The sequence below is a fragment of the Strigops habroptila genome, chromosome 2, assembly GCF_004027225.2.
Source record: "Strigops habroptila isolate Jane chromosome 2, bStrHab1.2.pri, whole genome shotgun sequence".
NCBI classification, from domain to species: Eukaryota; Metazoa; Chordata; class Aves; order Psittaciformes; family Psittacidae; genus Strigops; species Strigops habroptila.
Genome location: NC_044278.2, coordinates 40,267,568 through 40,292,284, shown reverse-complemented (window position 1 = coordinate 40,292,284; position 24,717 = coordinate 40,267,568). Strand labels below are relative to the sequence as shown.

The 24,717-nt window shown below is 35.1% G+C and overlaps 1 protein-coding gene across 1 annotated transcript in view; it reads left to right on the top strand.

Annotated features, from left to right (window-relative positions):
* IL1RAPL1 (interleukin 1 receptor accessory protein like 1) overlaps positions 1-24,717 on the top strand; it is a 729,930-nt gene that overhangs the window by 394,174 nt on the left and 311,039 nt on the right. The window contains exon 3 of the mRNA XM_030476890.1: positions 3,437-3,716. Within this exon, the coding sequence (XP_030332750.1) occupies positions 3,437-3,716 (280 nt within the window). The remainder of the gene's footprint in view (positions 1-3,436; positions 3,717-24,717) is intronic.

Below are 24,717 nucleotides of genomic sequence, written 5' to 3'. Positions count from 1 at the left end.
TGTCAGTCACAGTGCGTGCATGCTATCATCTGTCAGAGTGTTCACAGTAATCTAATTTTTAAGGACACAACAGTCTATTTTTCTTTCCATAATTTGGTTTTAAGCCTCTGTTTATACTCCTTAGTTACAGTGGAATAGGAGCATTTTAAGCACAGATAGACAGTTTTCTCCTGAAATATCACTGTTATCACAAAGTATCACAGAAGGGTGTCTGCGTCTTATGATGAGAATGATGAACTTCTATTATATCTGTCAAAATTGCATTAGCACCTTCTCATAGATGAAGGCATATTGGCTGAGCAGTAGTATGAGGTATTTCCTGGAAAGATTTTCTAAGGTATTAAAGCTACCAGCTGTAACAAAGTTAATACAGTTCTAAGTTAATTGAATGTCAGTATTGGCAGAGTTTAATTGGTATAATATTTCTGTAAGCAGGAAGAGAAACATTTTCATGTTCACTTTATTGAAAGTGAGAAGAGGATACATGTTATCTTAACATTATCACTGAATGTAACTGTAATAAATCACAGAATTACAGAGTGGTTGAGGTTTGAAAGGACCTCTGGAGGTCATCTGGTCCAAACTCATGCTCAAGCAGGGCCACCTAGAAACAGTTTTCCAGCATGATGTCTAGCTGGCTTCTGAATATGTCCAAGGATGGAGACTCCACAACCTCCCTAGGAAACCTGTGCCAGTGCTCAGTCATCCTCACAGTCGAAAAGTATTTCCCAATGTTCAGAAGAGCCTATTGTGTTTCCTCTGGTCCTGTCACTGGGCACCAGTGGAAAGAGCCTGGCTCTGTCCTCTTTGCATCCTCCCTTTGGGTATTTATATTTAAATAAGTTACCCCCTCAGCCTTCTCTTTGCTAGGCTGGACAGTCTCAGCTCTAAACCTGTTCTCACAGTAGAGGCGGTCCAGTGCCTTATCCATCTTTGTGGCCTTTTGTTGGACTCTCTCCAGTCTTTCCATGTTTCTCTCGTACTGGGGAGCCCAGAACTGAACGCTATTACTCCAGGTGTGGCCTCACTAGTGCTGAGTAGGCGGGATCACCTCTCTCAGCCTGCTGGCAATACTTGGGCTATTGCAGCTCAGAATACCTTTGAGTTCCAGTGGACATACAATGCCTGCATATTCAATCTATTGTTAAGATTCTCCTTAAAACTCAGGAACTGAACTTTGATAATTTTCAGCAGTTTGGTGATGTTCTCTCTGGTTTTGCCTGTGAGTATGGAATACCTGTTAGCCTGTTTGCCTAAGCTTCCTAAAGTGGACTGCACATGATCCTTAGCACTTTTTAATGAGGAATAGCATGCTGAAATAAAGTCAAGAATATCTGCTCTGCATAGTTAATCCTTCATTCAATACGAAGGCTTAAAACAGAGTTGGTGTTATTCTGCTATTTGTTCTCATGGATTCGTCAAGCTCAAGGAACTGGGAACCATTTGAACTGAATATCCTGAGAAAGAAAACATGACTAGCAGACTAATATTATAAACTGAAGTGTACTAACTTAATTAGGCAGTAAAAGGGAATATTACAATTTGATAATAGTACGATGAAGAAGCTATTACATGGTAACTTATAAAATGGAATTAACGCTGCTTAAAGGTGCCTGTTAATTCATTTTTGGCATAGGGATTTAGAAGCAGAGAGGAATAGAATCATATCAGAGAGAGAATGCTCTTTCAGAAATGTAAAAAATTAAAAGATCAAAGATGTAAATAAATTCTGAAGTAAATGGAAGTTAGTTTCTTAAGTCCTGTGGGGAAGCTAATAGTGTAGACTTGTCTCCACTCACTTAAAATTTCTGCAAGAGTACATCTATGTCTTATTAGAGCCTTGTAAAGGTTTGTAATTTTTAGGGACTGTTGGGTAGGAAAATTAGAACAAGGACATAATATTGTCCCTTCACAGTCTTAAAGTAAATGTAGGAGAAGACAATCCAAAGATAAATGAAATATTTTTTCTCTGTGTGAATTTCTTTATCTGAATTCTGTTCACAATGCAAGTTGATTCTAAAGTTTTTATTCTTTTTTTCCTCCGTCTTTCAATGTTGTATCATCCTAGGCTATTACTTACACAGAGATATGTAGAGATGTTTGTGTCTTTTTTATTTTATTTTACTATGTATAATAAGTACTGTGGTATTATCCAAATGTCATTCTCAGAAATTACTAACCGGCATGCTATTTTCCGAAAGAAGAGCTGAAACATGTCTATGTTTAAAGTGATAATATTGCTTTATCTTGTACAGCATCTTGAATTCGCCACGAAAGTCAGTATTCAACTAACTATAGGGTGAGAGGCATTTGATGTGACTTTAGGTTTGCAAAAGTTGTTCTAAGCTAACTAGTTGTCTAAGCTCTTCTGAAGTTAATAAAAGGAAGTGGCAAATTCAAAGACCAAATATGTATATAAACCATAGATATTCATTTCAAGATGAAATAAAAATGACTGGATTAAGGCTGTGATTAGCTAGCTGAGGCTGGACACGGAATTTTTAAATGAATGAACCTAACAGTCAATTTCCATAGGTGAAACTTCTTAAGGAAAAGAAAACATAAGCTTTTGTTAAGGAAGCCATTGTAGAAAGTATCTGTTTTCCTTTTGTTGTTTTGGTATTCTTAGCTTCTAACTTAAAATAATGGGAAAGAGGGAAGGAGTTTGGGTGGTCTTTTTTGAGGGTTTGATTTTGTTGCTGGGGTTCAGAAAGTCAAACATCTAGTATTGCTTTCTGATGAACAGTTATTGTGGGACACTATTGGTAGTGGCTGACATTATTCAACAGGAAAAAATAAAACCATTAATCAGTTAAATAAATCTGTAATGTACTTCAAGAAAGTCAGAAATTCCAAGTCAGATCTGCTTAACTTGTTTTTAAACAATCAATTAAAAATACTGACATTCATCTTCTTGGCAGTATCTTTTTGCACATTTGCTCTGATTGCTCTCAAAGGTTCTTCTTCAAATCTAACCCAGACTTTCACATTTTTTTGGTTCAGGTCACAGATCCTTGTCCTAATGTCTTCTGAGACTGAGTACCTTCTTTCATTTACACGGTTACCCTGAAGGTATTTTACTGATGCAATTCACAGAAGCTCCATCTAGCACATGGCCTGTGTGTCACACTGATTTCACTCCAGTATTTTATAACTTGTCATGCTGGACTTACACAAAAGAAAAAAGCAATTGCTCAGTTAGCTCAGAAATGAACAACATTTAACACAAAAATCTCATAATAGCTCTATTCTGCATAGACAAGTACATGACATTGATAGTGTGAAAATGCAGTTAATTTTTCAGAGATCAAGAGTTCTGCTAGTTACTCAGTGGACCTTTTCACAAATACAGTGCTTTCCCACAATAAAGGTTGCTGTGTGAATAGTGCTATCTGAAGCCTTTGATAATCTCTTGTAATTTTCTCTTCTCTTTTAGCTGATGGATGCACTGACTGGTCTGTGGACTACAAGAAATATCAAGTTCTAGTTGGAGAACCTGTTCGTATAAAATGTGCGCTCTTTTATGGATATATTAGAGCTAATTACTCCCTAGCCCAGAGTGCTGGACTTAGTTTGATGTGGTACAAAAGCTCTGGACCTGGGGATTTTGAGGAACCTATAGCTTTTGATGGAACTAGAATGAGCAAAGAAGAAGACTCCATTTGGTTCCGACCAACAGTGGTACAAGACAGTGGGCTCTATGCATGTGTTATAAGGTAATGTATTTTATATCCTGCATTTTAATTAACCACATATGAAACAAGGGTCTTAATAGTGAGACCTTTGTGCCAAAGAAAAATGTTTTCTGAGCATGTTCCTTTTTCTTCTCCTACTCATATTCTCTTCCCTGAAGTATTTCATGCTGAAGTAGAAACTACTATTGAATGACTTGGACATGTTATAATTGGGTTTTGTATAAATTTAGGTAATTTATAGCAAAATCTAAAATTTATAAGATGGCTAGGACTGGATGCATGTCATGTGTTCCTGATTCTGATTCTGGTTTAACTCTTACAATCTTACTATCCTAGAGTAAAAAGTTTCACATTCAGATTTATTTTTGTATGGATTTTATTACATGGTTTAATTTAATTCTCATTTTTCTATTAAAAAAAATGTTATTTGATGTAAAATAGTTACATCAAGGAGAATGGAAGGTGAAATTTCAGCATTTTTATAGGCATACATCCTCTAGAATCACATTTGGCTGGTGTGATAATAGATGCTGGGTACCAAATATCTTCCAAAGGTATTTAACCTTCTGATGCATCAAGCTTTATCACCATAAATTGAACTAGATTCTGCTTCCTGCTTTCCAAAACACGTGTTCAGCTTCTTTCTGCATCTTTAAAATGGTTTGCACTGAGTATTGTTTCCAGCTGTTTGCAGTCAAAAAGATCACCTAGGCACTTTCATACTGTCTCACAGCCTTATACTAGATTTACACTAGGCGTGAAATTCTACAAGTTAGAATTTGTACACAGAAGGTACAGCGAAGGGTCATTACTAATTGTTCAGAGGTTTGAAACAATTGGTTATTGCAGTTAGTTGAACAGATGAAGCAATATTCTTCTCTGTCTGAATATCTATAAAAATGGTCTTGCTACTCATACACAATAGAAAGAGTTTTGAGGAGAGTAGGGGGAAGAGGAGGGGAAGGGGCAGTGGATAATGCTGTCTGGGTTATGTGTGGTGAAGGAGATTTTTACCAGATTATGTGATTTTAAAAACATTTGTTCTTTGAGCTCTTTACATAACCTGTGAGACATTTTGCATCACAGTATTTTTTCAAAAGCCTTCTCAGTATCATTCTGATTATGATAATGGTTTTCTTTTAAAGAAAATCAAAAATATCCTACATGTTAAGCTACTTAAGAAGAATATTTAGTCATGTTGAGTTTCGTATTTTTCTCAGATAAGCATGTAACAGCCATCATTTAAATGGCAACAGTTTTGTCAATTATTCCATAGTGCTGTTTAAAACACCCCTCTCCTTACATAAAGAAAACCTTAAAAATCTGATATGGCACTTTCCAGAAAGTATAGTTAAATGCAGAATTCAGATAATCAGGCATTAAAATGTGTTCATCACATCAATCTGTATTCATGCTTTTTCTAAATATTTTTTTTTTAATCTGAAGGTAGGTAAAGGCATGTTCTAATCTGCTTAAGATACATAGTGTTTTCTTACACACATGCTTAATTTCCAGTTGTTGGTGCTTATGCATGTAGATTGAGGATAGACTTTAAAAAATACAGTACTAAATAGTTTGTGATCCTGAATACTCTTATGAACAGTTACAAAGCCTTTCACCTTGAGGAGGCCTACTAGAGTAAGCAAGTATTGGTTAGAGAGTTGGTACTAAGACTGTGTTTATCATTCTATGAGTGTTTTAGTTTTATATTTGTTGAATGGAACCTTTCAAATGAGTGATCAAGATGGTATTGGTAGAAGACATAATCCTCATTTCAGTATTGAAGGAATATATTCTTTTATACATGTTTTGTGCATACAGTCAAAGGTTACTTTCAGATAGTTTTGAATGCCCATTTAGAATTAAGTTTAAAACTTAATACTTTATGTTCCTGAAATAAACATGTATTATTTGATATTTTAATCTGAAAGAAATAAAATTAATTACTCAGCAATATAATGGTTCTGGTTTTTCCCTCTCTCTTTCAGGTTCTTACACTATAAAGTGATTATTTGAGGGGGAAAAAAGAAAAAAAGACTGAATTGACACCATCTGGCAAACTTACATACTCTATCTGTATTATTGCTGCAGAAATATCAAGAAAAAAACCTCTCACATCAAGTAGCTCTCTACTACTTTTTACTGCTTTTTAGTCCCATCAGAATACTCAGTCCTGCTGTCACTTTATGCTTGGGTATTGGTAGAATCTACCAAAGAATCTGGGGAAAGCTTAGTGAACAAGAACTGTAATTTCAGTCAGGGAGCAACATGAAGATTGCAGAGATAGGATTTAGAAGATTTTTCTTACATATTTGAAGATTCTGTTTATTTTAATGGTGAGGGCTTTAAATGCCTTTAGAATGATGTTATAAGCTATTTTAGTTTTGAAAACCCAGTTGACAAGCTCAGGTCAAACTGACATTTCCTTTCTGTTTTCACCTTTTCCTTCCCTGCCTGGAAACTTCTATTACAGTATCTCCAACAGTGGTCCAACCCAACATCAGCTCAGGTCAATGGGGCATGAGAGGAGGGCTGGACTGGGATTGCTACAATGGGTTGCATTGCGAATGATGAAATAAGTTCTTATGATACATTCAGCTAGATTTTTGCATTGGGATGTCAATTAAATAGTGTTTAGAAATCACCTTTATCACCACATAGTGTATGCAGCAGTTTAGACATCTTTCTGAATATGAACATGTTCTTACTAAGTAATGACTGCTGGTTTTAAGCTCATGTTTTAAAGTCAACTTGCTTTTACATCTGTAACTAGAAAATCTCACTTTAGAGCTAGACATAATGTATTTTCCCTTGTAGAAATCAGTTTGAACTTAAACCACCCTCCCTTGTCCACCGTTCATCTTTACTAATGATGATGGTAGTAACCCCTTTACTTTTCTGTAGTTCAGTCTTTGTGCCGACTTAAATATTTGGATGTTTACAAACGTTAGTTGCTTTGGTATACTGTAATATTAAATAGAGAAAATGGGAAGGGGAGAAAATTGGAAAGGAAGGGGAGAAAATTGGAAAGGAAGGGGAGAAAATGGGAATGGAAGGGAAGGGGAGGGGAGGGAAGGGAAGGAAAGGGAAGGGAGGGAAAGGAAGGGCAGGGCAGGGCAGGGCAGGGCAGGGCAGGGCAGGGAAGGGAAGGGAAGGGAAGGGAAGGGAAGGGAAGGGAAGGGAAGGGAAGGGAAGGGAAGGGAAGGGAAGGGAAGGGAAGGAAGGGAAAGGACTGCACAGCAGTTGTATTTACACATAGATAATACGCATGCACCTACACATACAGACATGTTGCTAAATCACATAACTCCCCTGCCATATAGTTCAGTTAGTATATAATTTTTTATTTGACAGAAATAAAATGGAATACATTTAGAAATATTTTAAATAAAAGAACATTATTTTTCTCTGTAAATTTTCAACCAAAACTGCTTCAAATTATCTTTGAAAAGTGTCATAGTCTAAGAGAATATACAATACTTTTTTTTTTCCTAGGTGTTATTGGAAACCTGAGATTGCTGTGAATTTATGAAAAAACAGTCCTTTATCTCCATCATGTGAAAATTCATCTTAATTTTAGATAGCAGAAATTTCTTATGTTAGATGTGTTCCTGTGATGATCATCTTAAAATACAAAAATACTGGTTTTATGTAATTTATCAGATCTAGTTTTGACAGATCATGTCAATTATAGCTTAACCAATATAACAATTTAACTGTTTGTTTATGTACGGCTAGTGAAAATAATAGCAATTATATAAATGAAGCATTATTATCAGCACATAGGTGATAAATAAACATGAGTTAATAAACACAAAGTTTAAAATAAGAACATATGCAATGTACTTTTACAGAAAATTCCCTTAGTCCTTTGTTTGTTTGATTGTTTTTAAAGAGGCTATGGAGCCTAACCATCTTCTCAGTAATTTGTTGGTTAGCAGTGTTCTTTTAGATATTATGAAGTCTTGTTCTATTAATTTTAAGAAAAATATTTGTTTCTGCATATATTATTTTGTTGGTTCTTAAAAACCATACATTGCACATAGTCATAAGTATGTGTGCACACAGTTGTTTAATGCATTATCAGAAATTCTGAATACAGATTGTATAAGGAAATCTTTGCTTTAACAAAGGAAATGGTGAACAAAAATTTTTCATAAATCTTGTGCAAGCACCATTTCTTCATCATCTTGAATAATATAAACATGTTTACAAATAAGAATTGCTGTTTCATGGTACCAACCGTTTTAAAAATCTTTTGTAATGTAGGAAGGGCTTTTACTCTGGCCATATATACTTACCTACATTTTTATTACTTTATACAGTTTTTCCTAATTATTGTCTTAAGAAAAGAGTAAGTTTTCAGATAACAACTAGATATTAAATCGGAATGAAAATAGAAAACAACAAAAGAGAGAAAATATCTGAAAATTAAGCCTTAAAAGCAATCTATCTTACAAGTTCAAAAACATGGTGTTCCCTAGATTTGCATGGGATCCCTGGCTGCATTTAATTGTGCTACTAACAAATAAATCTGGCAATGGATGAGGAATGAATAAGCTTACTTAAAGGAAGACCAAATGTGCTAGCAATACACAGAAATAACTCTCAGAAGAGCCTGATATTTTATTAATTCCTTCAAGTAAATATCATCACAGTGGAAAAGTAATTCACAGAAGAAAGATCACTAGAAACAGATTTTAAATTACTCCAAATAGTTTGGAATGCAGATTTGCAAGTTTTTATGATTTGTGTTTATTGGGATGGTTTTAAGCAAAGCCCAGAGGTCCTGGTTTAAAACATTGGTCCACACAAAGAAAGCAATTCTCTACTCTGTAGAGAGCAGCGGAGGCAATTATTCCTACACTCCATTTGTAATCTTGTCTGAGCTTTTTCCAAGGTCTTTTTCTTCTGTGAAAGTGTTTGGTACCCATGACAAGGAATCTGTCTCCTATGGTGATACAGGTTTGATCCATCTCCTTTTCAAATGTGAGCTTGGTAGACTACTCATCCATCCATGAAATTTTTCACTGCAATTTAGGAATGCCTTGAAGAGTAGAAAAAGCCATTGGGCTAACATTAGGAATTTAGACAGGTCGGGTTGCTGGAGCTTACAGAAAGTGTCTTGTACAGATGGAAAAAGCAGTTGCTAGCTCCTAGAAATAAATTAGATCTGAGATCTTCTTGAAGTTGATGCTTGTTGGAAGCCAGGTGTTTGAAATGTACTCATTCTCTCTTCCCCCTGTCCTTCTGACACTGCAGGAATTCAGCTGTCTGACATTAACATCTTTATTGTACATGATAAATACCTTTCACATGCATTAGGACAAAACACATGCCTAATACTGAAGAAATAAGCAGGTGAGTGCAGGGTACCTCTTTTTACTGTTGATGTAAGGTATGCATAATGCTAAACTTCAGAATGTGTTTGCTATTTGCTTAGCTCAGTGAGAACTTGACACTGAAAAACAAACAAGCAAGTATAGTGAGAGTATATGAAGGAGCAATGTGATCTTTACAGTGGGTAGAATTACAACTTTATGTGAAGTCTTGGTGGATCACATGTAAGCAAGTCTGAGAACTAAAAGCATTAGTCCAAATAATTATTTTAGGTAAGACTTCATTAAAGGATGTATTAATTTATACTGAGGGGATAATAAGTGCCCTGTACTTAGAGTAGGGGAAGGATGTTGATATTTGAAAAGAAGAAGAGATTGGTGTATTTGAGCAGAAGGTATTGTTAATATCTTGTTTTAACAGTTCTGAACTTACAGGTATGGCACAGATAATGCTTTAGGATATCATTATTTGAAACAAGCCTTCAAGTGATACCAAGTGATAGTACCAAGTGATAAAAGTGATAGTACTTTTACTACTAATTCTTCTGTTGAGATATTTGCTGAAATACAGCGATGTAACAAATAACTTAGTCTGGCTATTGCTTTCACTAATTTATTAGAGGTTTATTTGTTTGTTTTCCCTGAAAAGTACTTTTCTCAAACAGTTTAAAATGCCATTTGATTGTCACAGTTCTTCTTTTCACAACTAAATTAATAGTTCTGACCAAAAAAATTACCACTTCAGATCTCATTTCAGTGTAATAGTAAAATATGACTGTAATCTTTGGTTTTGCAGCTGTAATTTAAGGAGGAGAAGTCCTATAAGTGTAGTCAGGTTGTGTGAATGTATTTTGTTTGTAGTAAGATACATGGTTTCTCATTTGTTAAAGAGTGGGCAGTATTTTGTCCATTTTACACTGTCCTGCTAAATTCATCCATCTTAGAAAAGGACCAAAAGCCATGTATTAGTATATAAGAAGTGGTCTATCAGCTCTCATTTTAGCAAATGTGGAAGAAGGAGAAAATACAGATAAAGTTAAATACATAATTAAAATACAGATTAAAGTTTAATACATATTTTAGTCAAGAGTATATAATTTTCTTCCACGCACTAGACAAAATGAAGTCAAGGCAAAGAACTAAAATGACTTGGACATACTTTCAAAACAATAGCTTTTTTTTTTCTTTGTCTCTCAAAATTTGTTCACAGATATTATCTTTTATTGTTCCCTCTAACAGAATTAAAAAAAAGCAAGTTGTACAGCTAGTAATAATATGGACCTCCTAACTTTGATACTATCATTTAAGTTTGCTTGTAACATCTTATTTCAAATTGTACTTTGAATCTCTGTCCTGCAAATGCTTTCCTCTGTGCATATAAACAATGCGTGGGCATCAAAAACTTTAAGTATCTACATACTAAATAGCTGTATGTGAGTTGTTTCCCTCTTTAATTTCCATTGTTTTCAGGCCAGAGAGGAATTCAGCCACCATTGAAATATAGCTAAAACTTGATTCAGTTACGCAGGGATAGGTGTCTATTACTATTTTAGACACACACTAGGAGCATTTCCAAGACATTTGCAAAGAATGGCACATATGGCATTGGATCTGGAGGAGGCTGAATGGGGGATACGTTTGGGCAAGCCACATGCCACTGCACACCCACTCTTAGGTAAATAAAATGAGTTTTTTGTGGCTTTTCAGCTAAACCATTTGCTAGGATCCATCAGACAGACTAACAGCTACAGTAGGAGTTTAGACATAGTACACAGGTATATGGATGTAAGTGGGTCACAGAACTGAAATGCCTTAAGCTGAATCCCAAACTAAATTAACTTGTGTATTCATAGCACGTACATTGAAATGCACTGGTTGATGTGAAAGTTAAGGGACATATCTCTGTACTCAGAGCTGTCATGAGACTGGCATTTTAAAATATTAAACTTATTTGAAGACTCTATAATGTAAGAATGTAATGTGATTGAATTAATTTATAATCTAAATTCTTCTGAAATGCAAATCTAAAATAGTGGTTGAGGCTCCCAAAATTCATCAAACTGACGTAAAAGCCATCAGTTCAACAAACAAGACTCTTTCTTGGTAATTAGATTAACATTTCCAAGATTCTGAACAAATAAGCATTGCAGATGTTTGTTTAGAAAAGGGAAAGAAAAGCAGCAGCTGAGATTCTTTGGTCAAACTCTAAGAAGCATCAAATATTAGATGATCTGTGGTGAAGTCTTCCATGACTTTTTCAGAAGAGTTGAATCTGAAAAGGGCATGTGTGCCGTAACCCAGAAAGGTTACAAATACAGTGGAGAGACTGAAGAGAACCTGCTCTCTGATCACTTTCTGGTGCCATTATGGTAGGAACAAGTGAAGATGGGAAGAAGGTGCTATGTTATCAGGATGTGTTTGGGACAATTCAATCAACACTTGCTTCTCCAAGCAATTAGACTAATACCCCCAAACCAAGACAGATCTGAAGCAATCCTAGCAGAAGTTCCTTCATGGTCCTTGTTCTGATCCTTGCTTCTTTCTCCTGTCTTTATAAATCAGAGAAAGGCACCCAATAGTGCCAAAAATGCAAAAGAGGTTGTGTGTTTCCCAGCATACAGAAGATTGGAAAGGTGCCGCCTTTCTCTTCTCCTCAAGCTTTTCCTCTATTTTGATTAAATTATAAAAAAATCCCTTGACTTCCTCTTTATCTGATACAGAAAGAAAGGAGAAACATCTTTGTTGCAAGTCTTTGGGCTGGGGCTTGAGAATGCTCCATCCCTGGCAGTGTTCAGGGCCAGGCTGGTCAGAGCCTTGGGCGACATGGTTTAGTGCAAGGTGTCCCTGTGCATGGTGGGGGGGTTGGAACTAGATGATCTTAAGATCCTTTCCAACCCTAACGATTCTATGATTTATCAAAGAGGTGTTCGTGCATGCAATAAAAAATTTAGTAAATGTAAGAGAATGACGTGCCTACAAAATTTAAAAAGAGAAAAATGTTTGGGCATTAATTCTTATATATGAGGAGAAATATTTCAAGAAAATTTAGATGCAAATCAGGTGGATATTTGGAAGCTTGTTATAGTCAAAACAAAATAATTCAGGGGAAACACAGAGGTAAAAGTATCAAGGAAAAATAAGTAGACTGTACTTAAAAATAAAAGTTATCTTTTAATGTAAGTTTTCCAGTATGCCTAACAGTTGGGGTTTTTTTGGCAGTCTGGTAAATAATATTACTGAAATTCTTACTCCTAGACAAAAGCACTAGTAAGAGATTTTCAGGTGTGGTGTGGTGTAGGTTTTTTTGTTGTTATTTGTTTGTTTGCTCTTTTTAAAAGTACTTTTAATGGTAATATCATTGTTCCAGAGAAAATGTTGAAAGTGAAGAATCATTAGAAAAAAATCCAAGAACTAGAAAAAGCTGAAGATATCTCTCAGCTCATACACATGGCTCCTGATTTCTCTGCATTTTGGCCATGTAGCATAGCTAATTCATTTTCCTTCACATATCTAGCTAATGAGGACCAGGCACTTCCTGCTACCTGCCTCTCCCCCCAGAAAAAACCAAACCAAAACCAAAACCCACCAAACAAACCAAAAAAACCCCACCCAAAATCAAAAAATGAAACAACACAAAGTTTTAAATGTAGGAAGAACAAACAAATAAGTAATAATAATAAAGGGAATAATAGGAAGATGATTAAAAAACTCTCTCAATTATTTTGAGGACTTACATTACTGGTTTTGAGCATCATAAATTTTATGCCTATCCTTCTGGAAGAAAAATAGTATCTCTCATCAAAAAGACAGAATGGCATAAATTGCAGGAATGTGGATAAACAAGTGAAGAAGAAATTGAAGAATTACTAGCTTATAGAATTGTAAGGGCAAGCTATCAGTATTCTTTTGTTGGAAAACTTTGTTCTGACTTAAATTTGTTTTGCTTATTTTTTCATCTGTAAGTCTTAAAGAAAAAAGAAATCACTGTTTTTCTAATAGTGTCTCTAAACAGTTCTTGCATGGATAATATTTTATCTATTTTTACTGTGGCAAGGTTTCTTACATACAAGTGTTTTAAACAGAGATGGCTATTAAGATGCGTTATCCTTGTTTTTAAGGGTATCTATCTTCCAGTAATCACAGACAAATCCATCAAAATTTACTAATCTGAAAGACTACTAATAAAAAATGGAAACTTGTGAATAGATGCTAAGGCAAGTCTCTTTTCTAGACACATTTTTAAAAATAGCAATACCTTCTTGCTAAAGAGAAATTAAGATCCGGACCCTCAAGATAGTATTTTTAAAAAGAGTTAGTGAATGTTAATATATTTATATATTTCCTGGGACTCAGAAAGAGGGGCATTTGGATTGAATATTTTTTAAAAATGTTTTTTGTTAAGAATAATTTGTTTTAGTAGCATCCATTCTCAAATGTACGTATAGATAAGATGTTTGACCAAATAGTTCATGATACCATTATGTGGTAGCTGATAGTTGGTGATGATGAGGCAACTGGACCAAACAAGAAACAGATACTCATTTATGCAGCTTTTATGGTAATGAAATATTGTCTTGGAAACATAGGGCATCAGGAGAACCAAGTTACTTGCTGAAAGTCTGGCAATGTCAAATAACAGGTTTTCATAGAAGTGCTGATACACATGAATCAATGGTCTAGTGTGAAAAGGGTAGAGTACTTGGAGAAGTCATGAGAGACCTCAAAGTGCCTTCGGGTTTGATGTGCCAGAAGCAATAAAATGACATCTTGTAACATCTAAATTGCTGGGTTTCAGAGTATTTGTCTTTCTTGTTCTGTTATGGTGAAGTCAGAGTTCACATGTAAGCATGAGATAAAGATCCATGTTTGCAATGACAGTGTTTCATAATGAATAGTTTTATCAGTTCCAGTTGGAATGATTAAGGTGTAACTCTTTTGTAGTAAATATATCCAGAATTGATGATAGTCTGAAATCAGTGGATTTAATTTAATTTTTTTTTTAATGTCTTCCAGATGTAAAGCTGACAAGCAGATATGGGAAGTAAAAAAAAAAAAAAATTGTAACACTGAAAATAATATTGTGCTGATATTCCCACTATAGAGGAAAGCTAATGACATTTGCATATTTAGTGCTTGCTCAGTGCTACCATCTGTCAAAGTGATGTAGCCTGGTGCTGCTAATTTCAAATGTGATGAGACTGACCCAACAGATCTTGAGGTATTTAATTGCAGAGGCTGAGAAGATGATCAAAGGTCAAGATTGTGTCTATAATCTTAATTCAGCCTTTTAATGCAGGAAGCATTATGATATAGCCTTTGAGTGCTAAATTTAGACTTCATTTAGAAAATTGTCAAGATTGGACAGTGAGGAGGGCTCCCATTTTCACTTACTGCAATAGTTAGTCTGTGCATGCAAATACACACACGCATATATCCACTACTTGTATGCCAGCATATGCATACATATATATGCATAGTGAACTGAGAAGGAGAATTAATGGGAAGAATGGATGGTCTGAATATAGTTGATGAGGACATGCTTGAAAACTGGATTTAACTTTTGTCTGTGGCAGATTTCTTGTCATTAGAAGAAGTTTGGCCTTTCTCTTTTTGGGGTTGCACTGTGGATTCTGGCCACTCTTTTTCAGGATGCACTGGAAAGAACCCCTGTAAGGCATTATTTCAAGTTTTAGTTTGATATAATGTTGGTGATAACAGCTATGCAAATTAAATTTGTCAATCAGCAGGAAATCTTTATAATAGGACCTTTCCATGATTCTGGCATTTATTTTTTTAGCCATGCATGCTAAATATTGAAATAAACTATTTAAAATGCATGGCCTACATATAAGGAGATAAGGTGGCTTTTTTTTTGGTTTAGCTTTGTTGTCAGAATTAGTTTTTATACATATATTTGTTGTCTGAGAGTTAAAAGATCCCAAAGTTTTATATTTAATGCAATTACATAATGGAATTTAGGGGGTTGTATGCAAAAAAAAAAAGTTTTTGCCTGATATTTTAAGTTACTTTATGATATCCTTGAAGAACAGAAGATGCTTTTTATATACTCTTTACGTTATTTACGATATCTAGTGAAAAGAACAAATAACGGACAGTTATGATTTCTTTTCCACCCTTTCAAACAAGTCATACCATTCCAAGCACAAGGTGAACTGGATAGATTTATCAGCGCAGAATAACCAACCATACAATCAGCTTTGTTTCTGTGATGTTCTTATGTTTTTAAGATCAAGTTGTCTGGCTTCTAAGGGCAGAGAGTACAGATTGAAGTTCATGACCTCCAACTGTGGTTTATTGAAGTGACAGATTGCTCCTTTGAGCACAAGTACTGATGCCTTTACAGTGATGTTTTTATGACGTGCATTTGTTGCTTAGTATTTGGGGTTTTTGTTTTCTGGATTGTTTTGAAGCTTGGTTTTGGTTTTTTTTGGTTTGTTTGTTTGTTTATATTCTGGGGGTTTTGTTTGTTTGTTTTTTCCTCCTGTAGTGTCTGTCTACCTTTTCTGGATGTTATGGTTAACCCCACTCACTATAAGTAGCTTGGTTCAGTGTTTGGTCCCAGGTGTAGTTCTGCCTCAGTATTAATTCTAACTCTACTGTGTTCTTGTAAAGTTTTATGACAAATTAGGGGAATTACAATATGTGGTACCTAGCCTCACGCCAACACCAGTCAGGTTGGGGATATCTTTATGGTACTAGATGGGCTTTGGATTATTCATTCAGTGCCCAAATAAGATGCCTATAAAAAGGAATGCTTCAGGGAGGGAAAGTGTGCCACTGGTATCAACAGTTGGAAAGAAGAAGAGCATGAACGTTTCTTTGGCATTTCAAGAGAAATCTTTTCAGTGCTTAAGGGCAAAACTTAAGAAACTACAGGCTTTCACTTTTGCAGAGAAGCTGCTGTTGACCCCAGTTCCAGTTCTTATTTCATCTGTTATTCTGCATTCTCATGTTTAACATTGTGCTCCGTCATTCAGTAGGCGGGCTTCAGTTACTGTTGCTTTTCTTAAACCAGCAAGAACTATTTCTCTTTCCCACAATTTCTAGGAAAGGTGCTTCTGCATTTTTATGCCTTAATAACTGGAACTGTTCTCCTTCATGCATAGATTTCAATATGCATGTATGTATATTATTTGAAGATAATATATATATAAAAATATACATGCATGCATGTGTATATGCAGGTAATAACAGGATTAATGTTTCTGAGGCCCTGGTTCACAGCTACTCTCAATTGAGATGCCATGAATATTATTTGTACATGTTACAAGTAGCAGTCAGTAACCCCAGCTGTGGTATGTTATTAAATGATGAGCACATAGTCAAATACACCCTTATGGTTGTGTCTTTACAGATAATAGGTAAATGACAGTCACAGATGTGACTGTAGCATTTATGTGTGGCATTATATATACTAAAATAACTGTAGTTCATTTGATCTTCAGGATTGTTTGAAGTATGACTATTAATGTGGTACTTTACTGCCAAAGGTTGAATTAAATGCATTCAAAATTGTGTTCATTGTTAGTATTACATACTAAAAGTAACTTTGTAGCCAAAAGCAAAGATGTTATTAGCAGTTGTCTTGTATATTTTTTTCTGTTTGTGGATTCTTGGCAAAGACAGGGTCTTATAAAAATTTAATTTATTTCAGCATAATATTTACAATTAAGGCAAATGAAAAATAAACCCCAAATCTTGTCCTTTAATGGAAATGCGTTTCCAGAATCCCTTTTCACTCAGTGCTGGGGAAAGAAGGGTAAAGTGCCTAGAGCTCCTGGCTTTGTATCTGTCAGCACCTGAACAGAATAGATCCTCAGTCTCAGCAAACCCCAGGTCTTTCTACTGGAATGCAGACAAGGGACATGTGGGATGAAGTATGTTGCCACATAACACTAATAATTAAAGCATAAAAATCAAAAGGTGAGTCTTCTGAACAAACATCTTTACTCGGTTTACTACAGGAGCACTGAATATGCAATATTCCAGGACTGACAGGCATTAGTTTTTGCCACTGCTCCCACCTGAGCTGAAAAAGAGTATGTGCACTAAAACTAATGCTGCAGAAAAAAAAAAAAAAACGCTTTAACTGTAGCCGCTGTTCTGGCTTCAAAGCATCTGAATCTCATTTGCTTTAGAAACAATTCCTTCCCTAATAAGCAAGGGGTTATGCTATTACCGATGTCCAGAAAATATGAGTACTTTTCAATCGAAAACTCTTCCTTCTCAGAGTGACTGAGTTTTGACCGAGATTCTGACTTCATAGTCACTGGAAATTGTCTGGTAACTCCAGCGGGACCTATATTTACAGTTACCAGCTCATATTAAAAGTTGCAGAGCTGTTAAATATTAACACATTCTTTCCTTCTATCATCACTAAGTTGTTTTCATTTGAAGTGTATTTCAAGTGTTGCTGGTAATGTCCTTTAACCACGTGGAGACTTAACTTGAATGTGGGGGTACTTAGTTAAGCAGCTGGAACTCAGGATTTGAGTCTACATAAGTTACACATGGAGTAAGCTAAGATTTTTTTTTTTTTTTTTTTTTCAGCTGCTTATGCATTCATTCCAAGTACATGTTATTTAATGGTCACTTTCACTCAGTCAAGGTTTATTTGAGAGGAGTTAATCTAAGAATAGAAAAGTGCAGTTAACCCTCCAGTGAAAACAGCTACCTCTTTATGAATCATTTGGCTCAAGTTTTCAGAACAGGGCATAAAAAGGAAAAATAATTTTACTGGGAGATTGCAGTCAAATATTCTAGTTTGAAAGGTGAGAGGTTAATGAAAAACTTGGGTAGTGCAGTGATAAAATTATATATGAGCTTATAAGGAAATTAAATCCTTTGTATTCAGTTCAGGATGTGCAGTAAGTAAAATCGGGACTTGCATACGAAGTGGTAAGATAGAAGGATGAGATCAGAGCACATTTACTGGGAATTCTACATCTATTGTGCATCCAGAGTACCAAATAAGAAGACGAAGTGGCTGAGTGGAGGAAAGATGGGGGAAAAAGAATTGTGCTCATGCTGTCTAAAGATAGCATTGTAATATAGGTACACAGAGTGGCAGGATTAAGGAAACTTTAATTACTGCATTCATTTACATGTGATTTTTTTTTTTTTTTTTTTACTTCACATTTTTTTGTTCATGCTTTTTAAATCTACAGATTGCATGGCAGTAGAATTATAGGCCTTTAATTTTAATGGGGTGTGTATACCTTATTAAAATTAGTATGTCATCTCTGATTCTTCTGTCCTATGAATTTTACCTCAGGCTCTATGCCACTAAAGGTAGAAAAGCTATTAACAAATTATACAGATTTAATGTTATATAAAACTGAGTCCTTGTCCTTCTTAAAAACTTCTGTAAGATGGTGATGAGATTTAATAGCAACACACACAACTTTACCAGTTCTAGGTTATATCGTTCTCTTGGGCCCACATGTAGGAATGAGCAGGGCAAGTGTCTCTGGGCAGGCACAAGTCAATGCCAGTGGTGATGCTGACAGTGTATCTGGTCTCCCTGGCTGCTACCTGCTGAAATTCCCTCTCTCCAAAACATTCCCGTCACAGTAGCATTGCTTCCAGGTTTGGAAAGTTACAGTCCCTTTTCCTGCTGACAGCAGTGTTGCATTAATTCACACATTACTTGAAATGTGAAGAATGGCCTTAGATAAATGCAAGATCTACTGGGCTGTTATGCTACACTGACAGTAAATACTCCATTCATGCTTACTGAAATTGTTAATTTTTCCATTTGCCTCTCAACTGAAGCCAAAACAGCATGCAGACTCCTTTATGGGCCCAAATAACACCCTCTCAAGCTTGTGTCTGTTCATTATACAAGGGGTGTTATATTAGAACAGTTATCTGGCCTGAAATATTGCCCTCGCTTTTGAAAAACTGTTCAGTTTTTCCACTGCGAATAGTTTCCCTTGTTAGAGAAGGGTTGTTTTTTTTTTTTTTTCTTTATTTTTTGTGGGAAAGTTTATTTATTTGGGAAATCATTCTAATACCATGCAGGTCTTAGTATTAGACTTTTTGGTCACAGGGAGTCTTCAACAGGGAATGAATGAAAACAGGGACTCTGTTAACCTCTCATATTGTTCACCAGAGAGAAAATACCTACTTATTAACTAGAGCAATAAACCAGCAGTGTATGTGATAATGTACAATTTGTTTAAAGTGGTACTTCTAAGCTGTACTTTCCCATTCTTTATGAGAAAATTCCTCTCACATGTCTTCAAATTTATGGGTGTTCAGTGCATGAGGAAAGGTGGCAAAGGCCAAATGAAGAGAAAGCAGCTAAAATAGAAAAGTTTGGATGAATTTTTATCTCCCTGTTTGTAACATGTGCTTATAGTCAAAATAATAAGACCAATGAGATTAATCAGTAAATGCCATTTCTGTGGACTTGATACGGTCTGAAAAATTTGACCTGTACCAGCTTTCATGATAGTTACATTTTGTCAGTGGAAAACAAAGTAAGAGACAATGCCGTGAACAACATATGAGAAAAATACACTACGATCCAGATTTTTCTGAGGCATACTTCAAGCACTGAAAATCAGAGTTCCCCAGTCCCACTAGGGCAGAGCAGGCAGGGCTGGTTTCTAGATGAGTTAAGCTGTGCTGGACCGTGAGTCCCTGCTGTGTCTCTCACAAGGACACAACTTACATCTGTGTGTCACACATAAGACTTAACATAAAGTGATTTACATGGGACATCAGGTGTTGTCTTATGTGACATATGGGGGCTGTCCAAGCATGAATGTTTTCCCTCTAAAATGATGGGAGGCAGGAGTAAAAATGTGGATGAGGCTCTATAGCAGGCATAATATTCTTGCATGAAACAGAATAGCAAGTATTTTATGAAAATCTTAACTTTGGGAAACTACAGTGAATCCTACTGTCAGTTTCTCTTCTCAAAGTCTCATTTAGATGGAGACTAAATGAGCAGTTTGCTTGTGTTTTGGTCGTTTGCTGCCACCGAGATCATTGACATGCGGTAGTTTCTTTGAGCACTATGTTTTACTCTTTGGTGTTTAGAAAATGCATCAAAGATTTAATTGAATGACAGAATATTATAGACTCTTGTTTCAGGAGTGTGAAGACTGCTAAAGGGGAAGTGGTATTTTTGAGTGAACAGCTACATGATTAATAAAGTTTTGAGCATTTTATATGCACTAACATCTATTTCTGATTTTTTAATAGTTCTATCTGGAAGAGCTGTGGAAGCCAAATTTGTTCGTTGAAGTACAGTATTTCAGATTTGCACATTTTACAAGTTACAATACAGAAATGATATCTCTTTGTATTCAATTAAATCTGAATTGAATTATGGATGCTATTTCTTTTAAAAGTATAAATAATCACTGTGAGTAGGGTAATGGGTTTAATTTTCTGTCACCAAAAAAGGAGAGAATATTTAGTGTAAGGGGATCACCATCTGCTACTGCAATAACTGTTATGGAGCAATTGATAGAATTTAAGGAAGTAATTTTCATGTGTTTAGACTGATTTTGATGTTGCAATATAGTTGCAACAATCAAATTTGTATGATTTACTCATCCTGTACTAAACTCATAATTGTTGTGGTTGATTTTTCTATTCTCGTTTCAAGTGCTTAAAGGGTCTGTTTTTTCAGTCATTTCAGCTTCATTAGTTAGCAAGTTGCCACTTCAGTTAAAGGAAATTTAAGGGATTTAACATGCAGAGTATGTCAAGAAGGTCTTTCCATATTTACAGTATTTGTGATCCTGGCTGGGTCATGTACTTTATATGACCTAATGCATTTAGATAAGTGATGGTGAAAAATAATCTACATCTTGTTCAAAATGAGCCCAAACTCCAAAGATCACAAAAAAAATCATAATTCATATTATTTATATTGTACTGAATTCCTATGCTTACCACCAAATCTTTATCATACAGTTTCAGGTAGTCCTGTGAGGAGCAAGGAGTTGGACTCAATCCTCATTGGTCCCTTTCAACTTGAGATATTCTATGATTCTGTGATCTCTCTGGAATTTTCTTCCTATAAGCTTGAAGATAAATATTTTCTCCCCAGAGAAAACAAAAATGATGCCTCCCCTTTTTAATCTTCTATGACTCCGAGAACAGGCAGCATGCATAGGCATGATTACCTTCTGTAAATGTGACAGGTTAGCTTCTTGCTAGCAATAAGTAGCTTCAGCTGGAGAACTGACCCCCCTTTTCAAATAGTAACATAAAATGTTTCCAGTTCTCAGGGCTGTGTATAGGGGAGGAGGGAGAGGATGGTAGACATGTTCAGAATTGTCTCTAGGATATGTATGTTTTTAAGAAACAGTGAAATAGGGACAGTAGCAGGTATTTTGTTCTAGCTCATAGTCCATTAGTTCTTCTAGTATATAGTACTCTCATAGAAAAGAAAGATCATTTGAACAGTAATTTACATGGTGATTGAAGCAGTTTAGAGTTCATTATCTTAATTGTAGCATTTTTGAATGAGCTTTAGGGAACCTAAAAACATACTATAACTGTCTTTTAATCATGCCTTATATATAATTTCAATTTCAGTAAAGAAAAAAAAAATCTGGCTAAACTTCCAGTAATACATTGTGGAAAACAAAGTCTAATCATTTATACACTTCTGTTTTGAGTTCAAATGAAATCAGGAATGCAATGTATTAAGTTCAAAGTAGTGTAATGTGAAAACAGTTATTTTAGAAATCCATACTACGATCCATGCTTTTCTTTCCTTTAACATGCAAGCACTGTTGTAGCTACTGCTATTAAAAACTTGAAAAACTAGCAGACCTGTAATTAAATGGAAATTTTTTTTTCCTAAAAAGTTAGTGTATAGTCAAGTTTATAAACATAGTTACTTTTTTTTTTTTAATGAGGAAACAGTAGGATTTTAGTTGAAATACAATATGTATTGAACTGCACCAGTTAAGTAATATCCATCAAAGGTAATTAATAAACTAAATTACCTCCAGGAAAGTATGGGGATAAGGTGGAGAACCTTGATAGACAGACAGCAGTCAGATAACTCTACTGTGTTAGCACTGTCTATTTATAACAGACTGTTTCAACATTTCAATACCTTCTTTGGCCATTAAAAAATGTCAATTTTTCTGGAGAAAATAATTATTTATTAAAGATTTAGCAAAGTGAGGGATTTGCCAGATGATAAATTAGATAATTGTAGAGACTGATTTTAGTTCTTATCACGTGGAGTCTCTTCCAAAATGTGAATATTTAATCCCATCATATATGTGTTAAAACTTCTAGAACAGAGCATGCATCACATGAGCAGGATAAGGAACTCTGCCTGGGAGTGCAGTGACTGAAAGGGTCTATGGAGTCATTGTAAAGACTAGTCAGACGTGAGCTCCTGATTTGTTTCTGAATCTATTACCCTTTGTATGTTTCAGAGGATGAGAATGTCAAGCATCAAGTAGGATGGCTCAGCAAAAGGCAGGACAAGGTTCTGTGATATGCAACTTGAGCAACCTGCACTCATGCTAGGAACAATGACTCATTTAATGACTTGGTTATATTTGGAGTTGTTTACTTGGTGTTTTGGTGAATTCTGTGTTTGCTAGAACATTTAAATTGAGTAAAATTAGCTTTGTAAAATACATGTTACACCTCAAGCAGAAGTTACATGCCAGTCCTGAAATAAAATATTTCATAGTTTAAGTCATGCAGGTGGTTAGACTACAGGGTTATAGTATGATCCCTTCTGATGTTAAAAAAGATAAAATCCTTGACAGTGGAAGGACAGCTTTTATTCCTCAAAATGTACCTTATTAGGAAACAGATCCTTCCTTGAGAATGAACGTAAAATAGTTATGTCCAGGAAACTTAACAAGTAGCCTTGATAGGCCTGAAGAAAATGACAAGCATAATGCTGTGAAATAGTTGTTCCTTTGTATTCTTGTGCTAAATGAGTGTTCATGTCTGACCAGTAGCCTTATTCTTTCTCATTCAATCCTTTTTTTCAATAGTGTAGTGAGGGAGGACATAATGTATGTATAATAACGTGTAAATGTCCAGTCATGCTAGATGAAAAAAGAAATAAATTATAAACAGCAAAAGGAAATGGTTCTGAAGAATTCCAGGACATAGAATATATTTCCATACATCATTTGGACAACTTAGTGAGTTCTAAGACTGATCCTTGCAAATATTTACCAGATCCTGAACTTACATACTTTTGTCTCGTGTTGTGTGTTATTTGTCTTCTGTACATAATTCATATTATGCATGAAAAGAGGAAACTGCATAGGTGATTTTAACAAGATGCTTCACTGAAATTAATAGACAGGCAGCCAAGGTACCCTGTAGATTTTTGAAATGAAACAAATAATGTGGATAGAAAGAATGATGCTGATTCACTGTGGGTTTATCTGAAAATGTACTTTCTTTTTTTCTAACACATGTAAGAGTATGTGCAAGGGTCAAAAATAATGCAAAATAAAGGGATAAATCTTACATATGCAGATAGATTCATCTTTTAGGATTGGTTTGCAGAGAACATTGCAGATTATAAATTGTGTCACTTTCACATCACATTTAAAGCTTTGAAAATATGAAAGGGAGCTTATAAGATCATGTTGTCAGTAAGTATTTTATTTTTGTCAAATTGCAGTAAAATTCATGATGATGCAATGTGCAGGCAACAAAGGACTTTATGCATTGATTAAATGCCTTGGCTTTGGTCTAGTATTTAATCAACTGCCAGAACAATTTATTGCCTAGCATACCCAAGCAACACTAACATTATCCTTTTATCTTACTAATACAAACAAAACAAATGCTAAAGTTTCTGGAGTCATCAAGCTAAAAAAAAAAAAATCAAGTGTTTTAGTGTATATATTCATTGTCTGTGTATACATACATATACGCAGGTACCTTTGTCTGTGTACTTAAAGTCAAGATAGGATTGTGCTATTGCAATACCCGAAGAAAGAAAAATACTCTCCTTAAAAGCAATTCCTACTACTTTTATAATATTTGTCATTAGCAAAGCTCAAAATTTGTAATTGAAAATTTAAATTCAAATATTAATACAACAGTATTAATACAACAGTAACACTATGTAACACTGGATTTGAAGATCCCTTTGACTATTATTTTCATGATTCACTTACAAGGTCAGAATGATAAGCTTTCCATCCCGATTCCTGTTACATTTATAAAAATTGTGATCAGTTGCATCTTCTGGTTGAAACTGGTTCTTCTGACACAGGAATTAATGAATTAATTTCATTGACAAAAGAAGGGGCACCCATCCAAATCTTAAGACATCAGCAACGTGAGTTAGAAGAGCAAAAATTAAATTAAAGAGCAGCTTATCTTCTCTCATCCAGAGTAACTGGCTTCTTCAACCATGCCAAAACACCCCAAAAAAGATATAAAGCATGTATCATAGAAATTAGTGTATGTGATGTGCTAAGAACAAGCAGTTAACGTTAGGCTTTATTTCTCTTGCAGTTACACTTATCAGCTGCTTACATGGAGCTGTTTGCAAGCAAAATCCTAATCCACTCTAACTAAACCCTGTGGCAGCTGACATGTTATACCAAATGGGAACCTGACTCGTAATGACAGCCTTGATCTCAAGAGCATAGGACATAAAAAATGAGACAGGTAAAGGTTAACATTAAGTG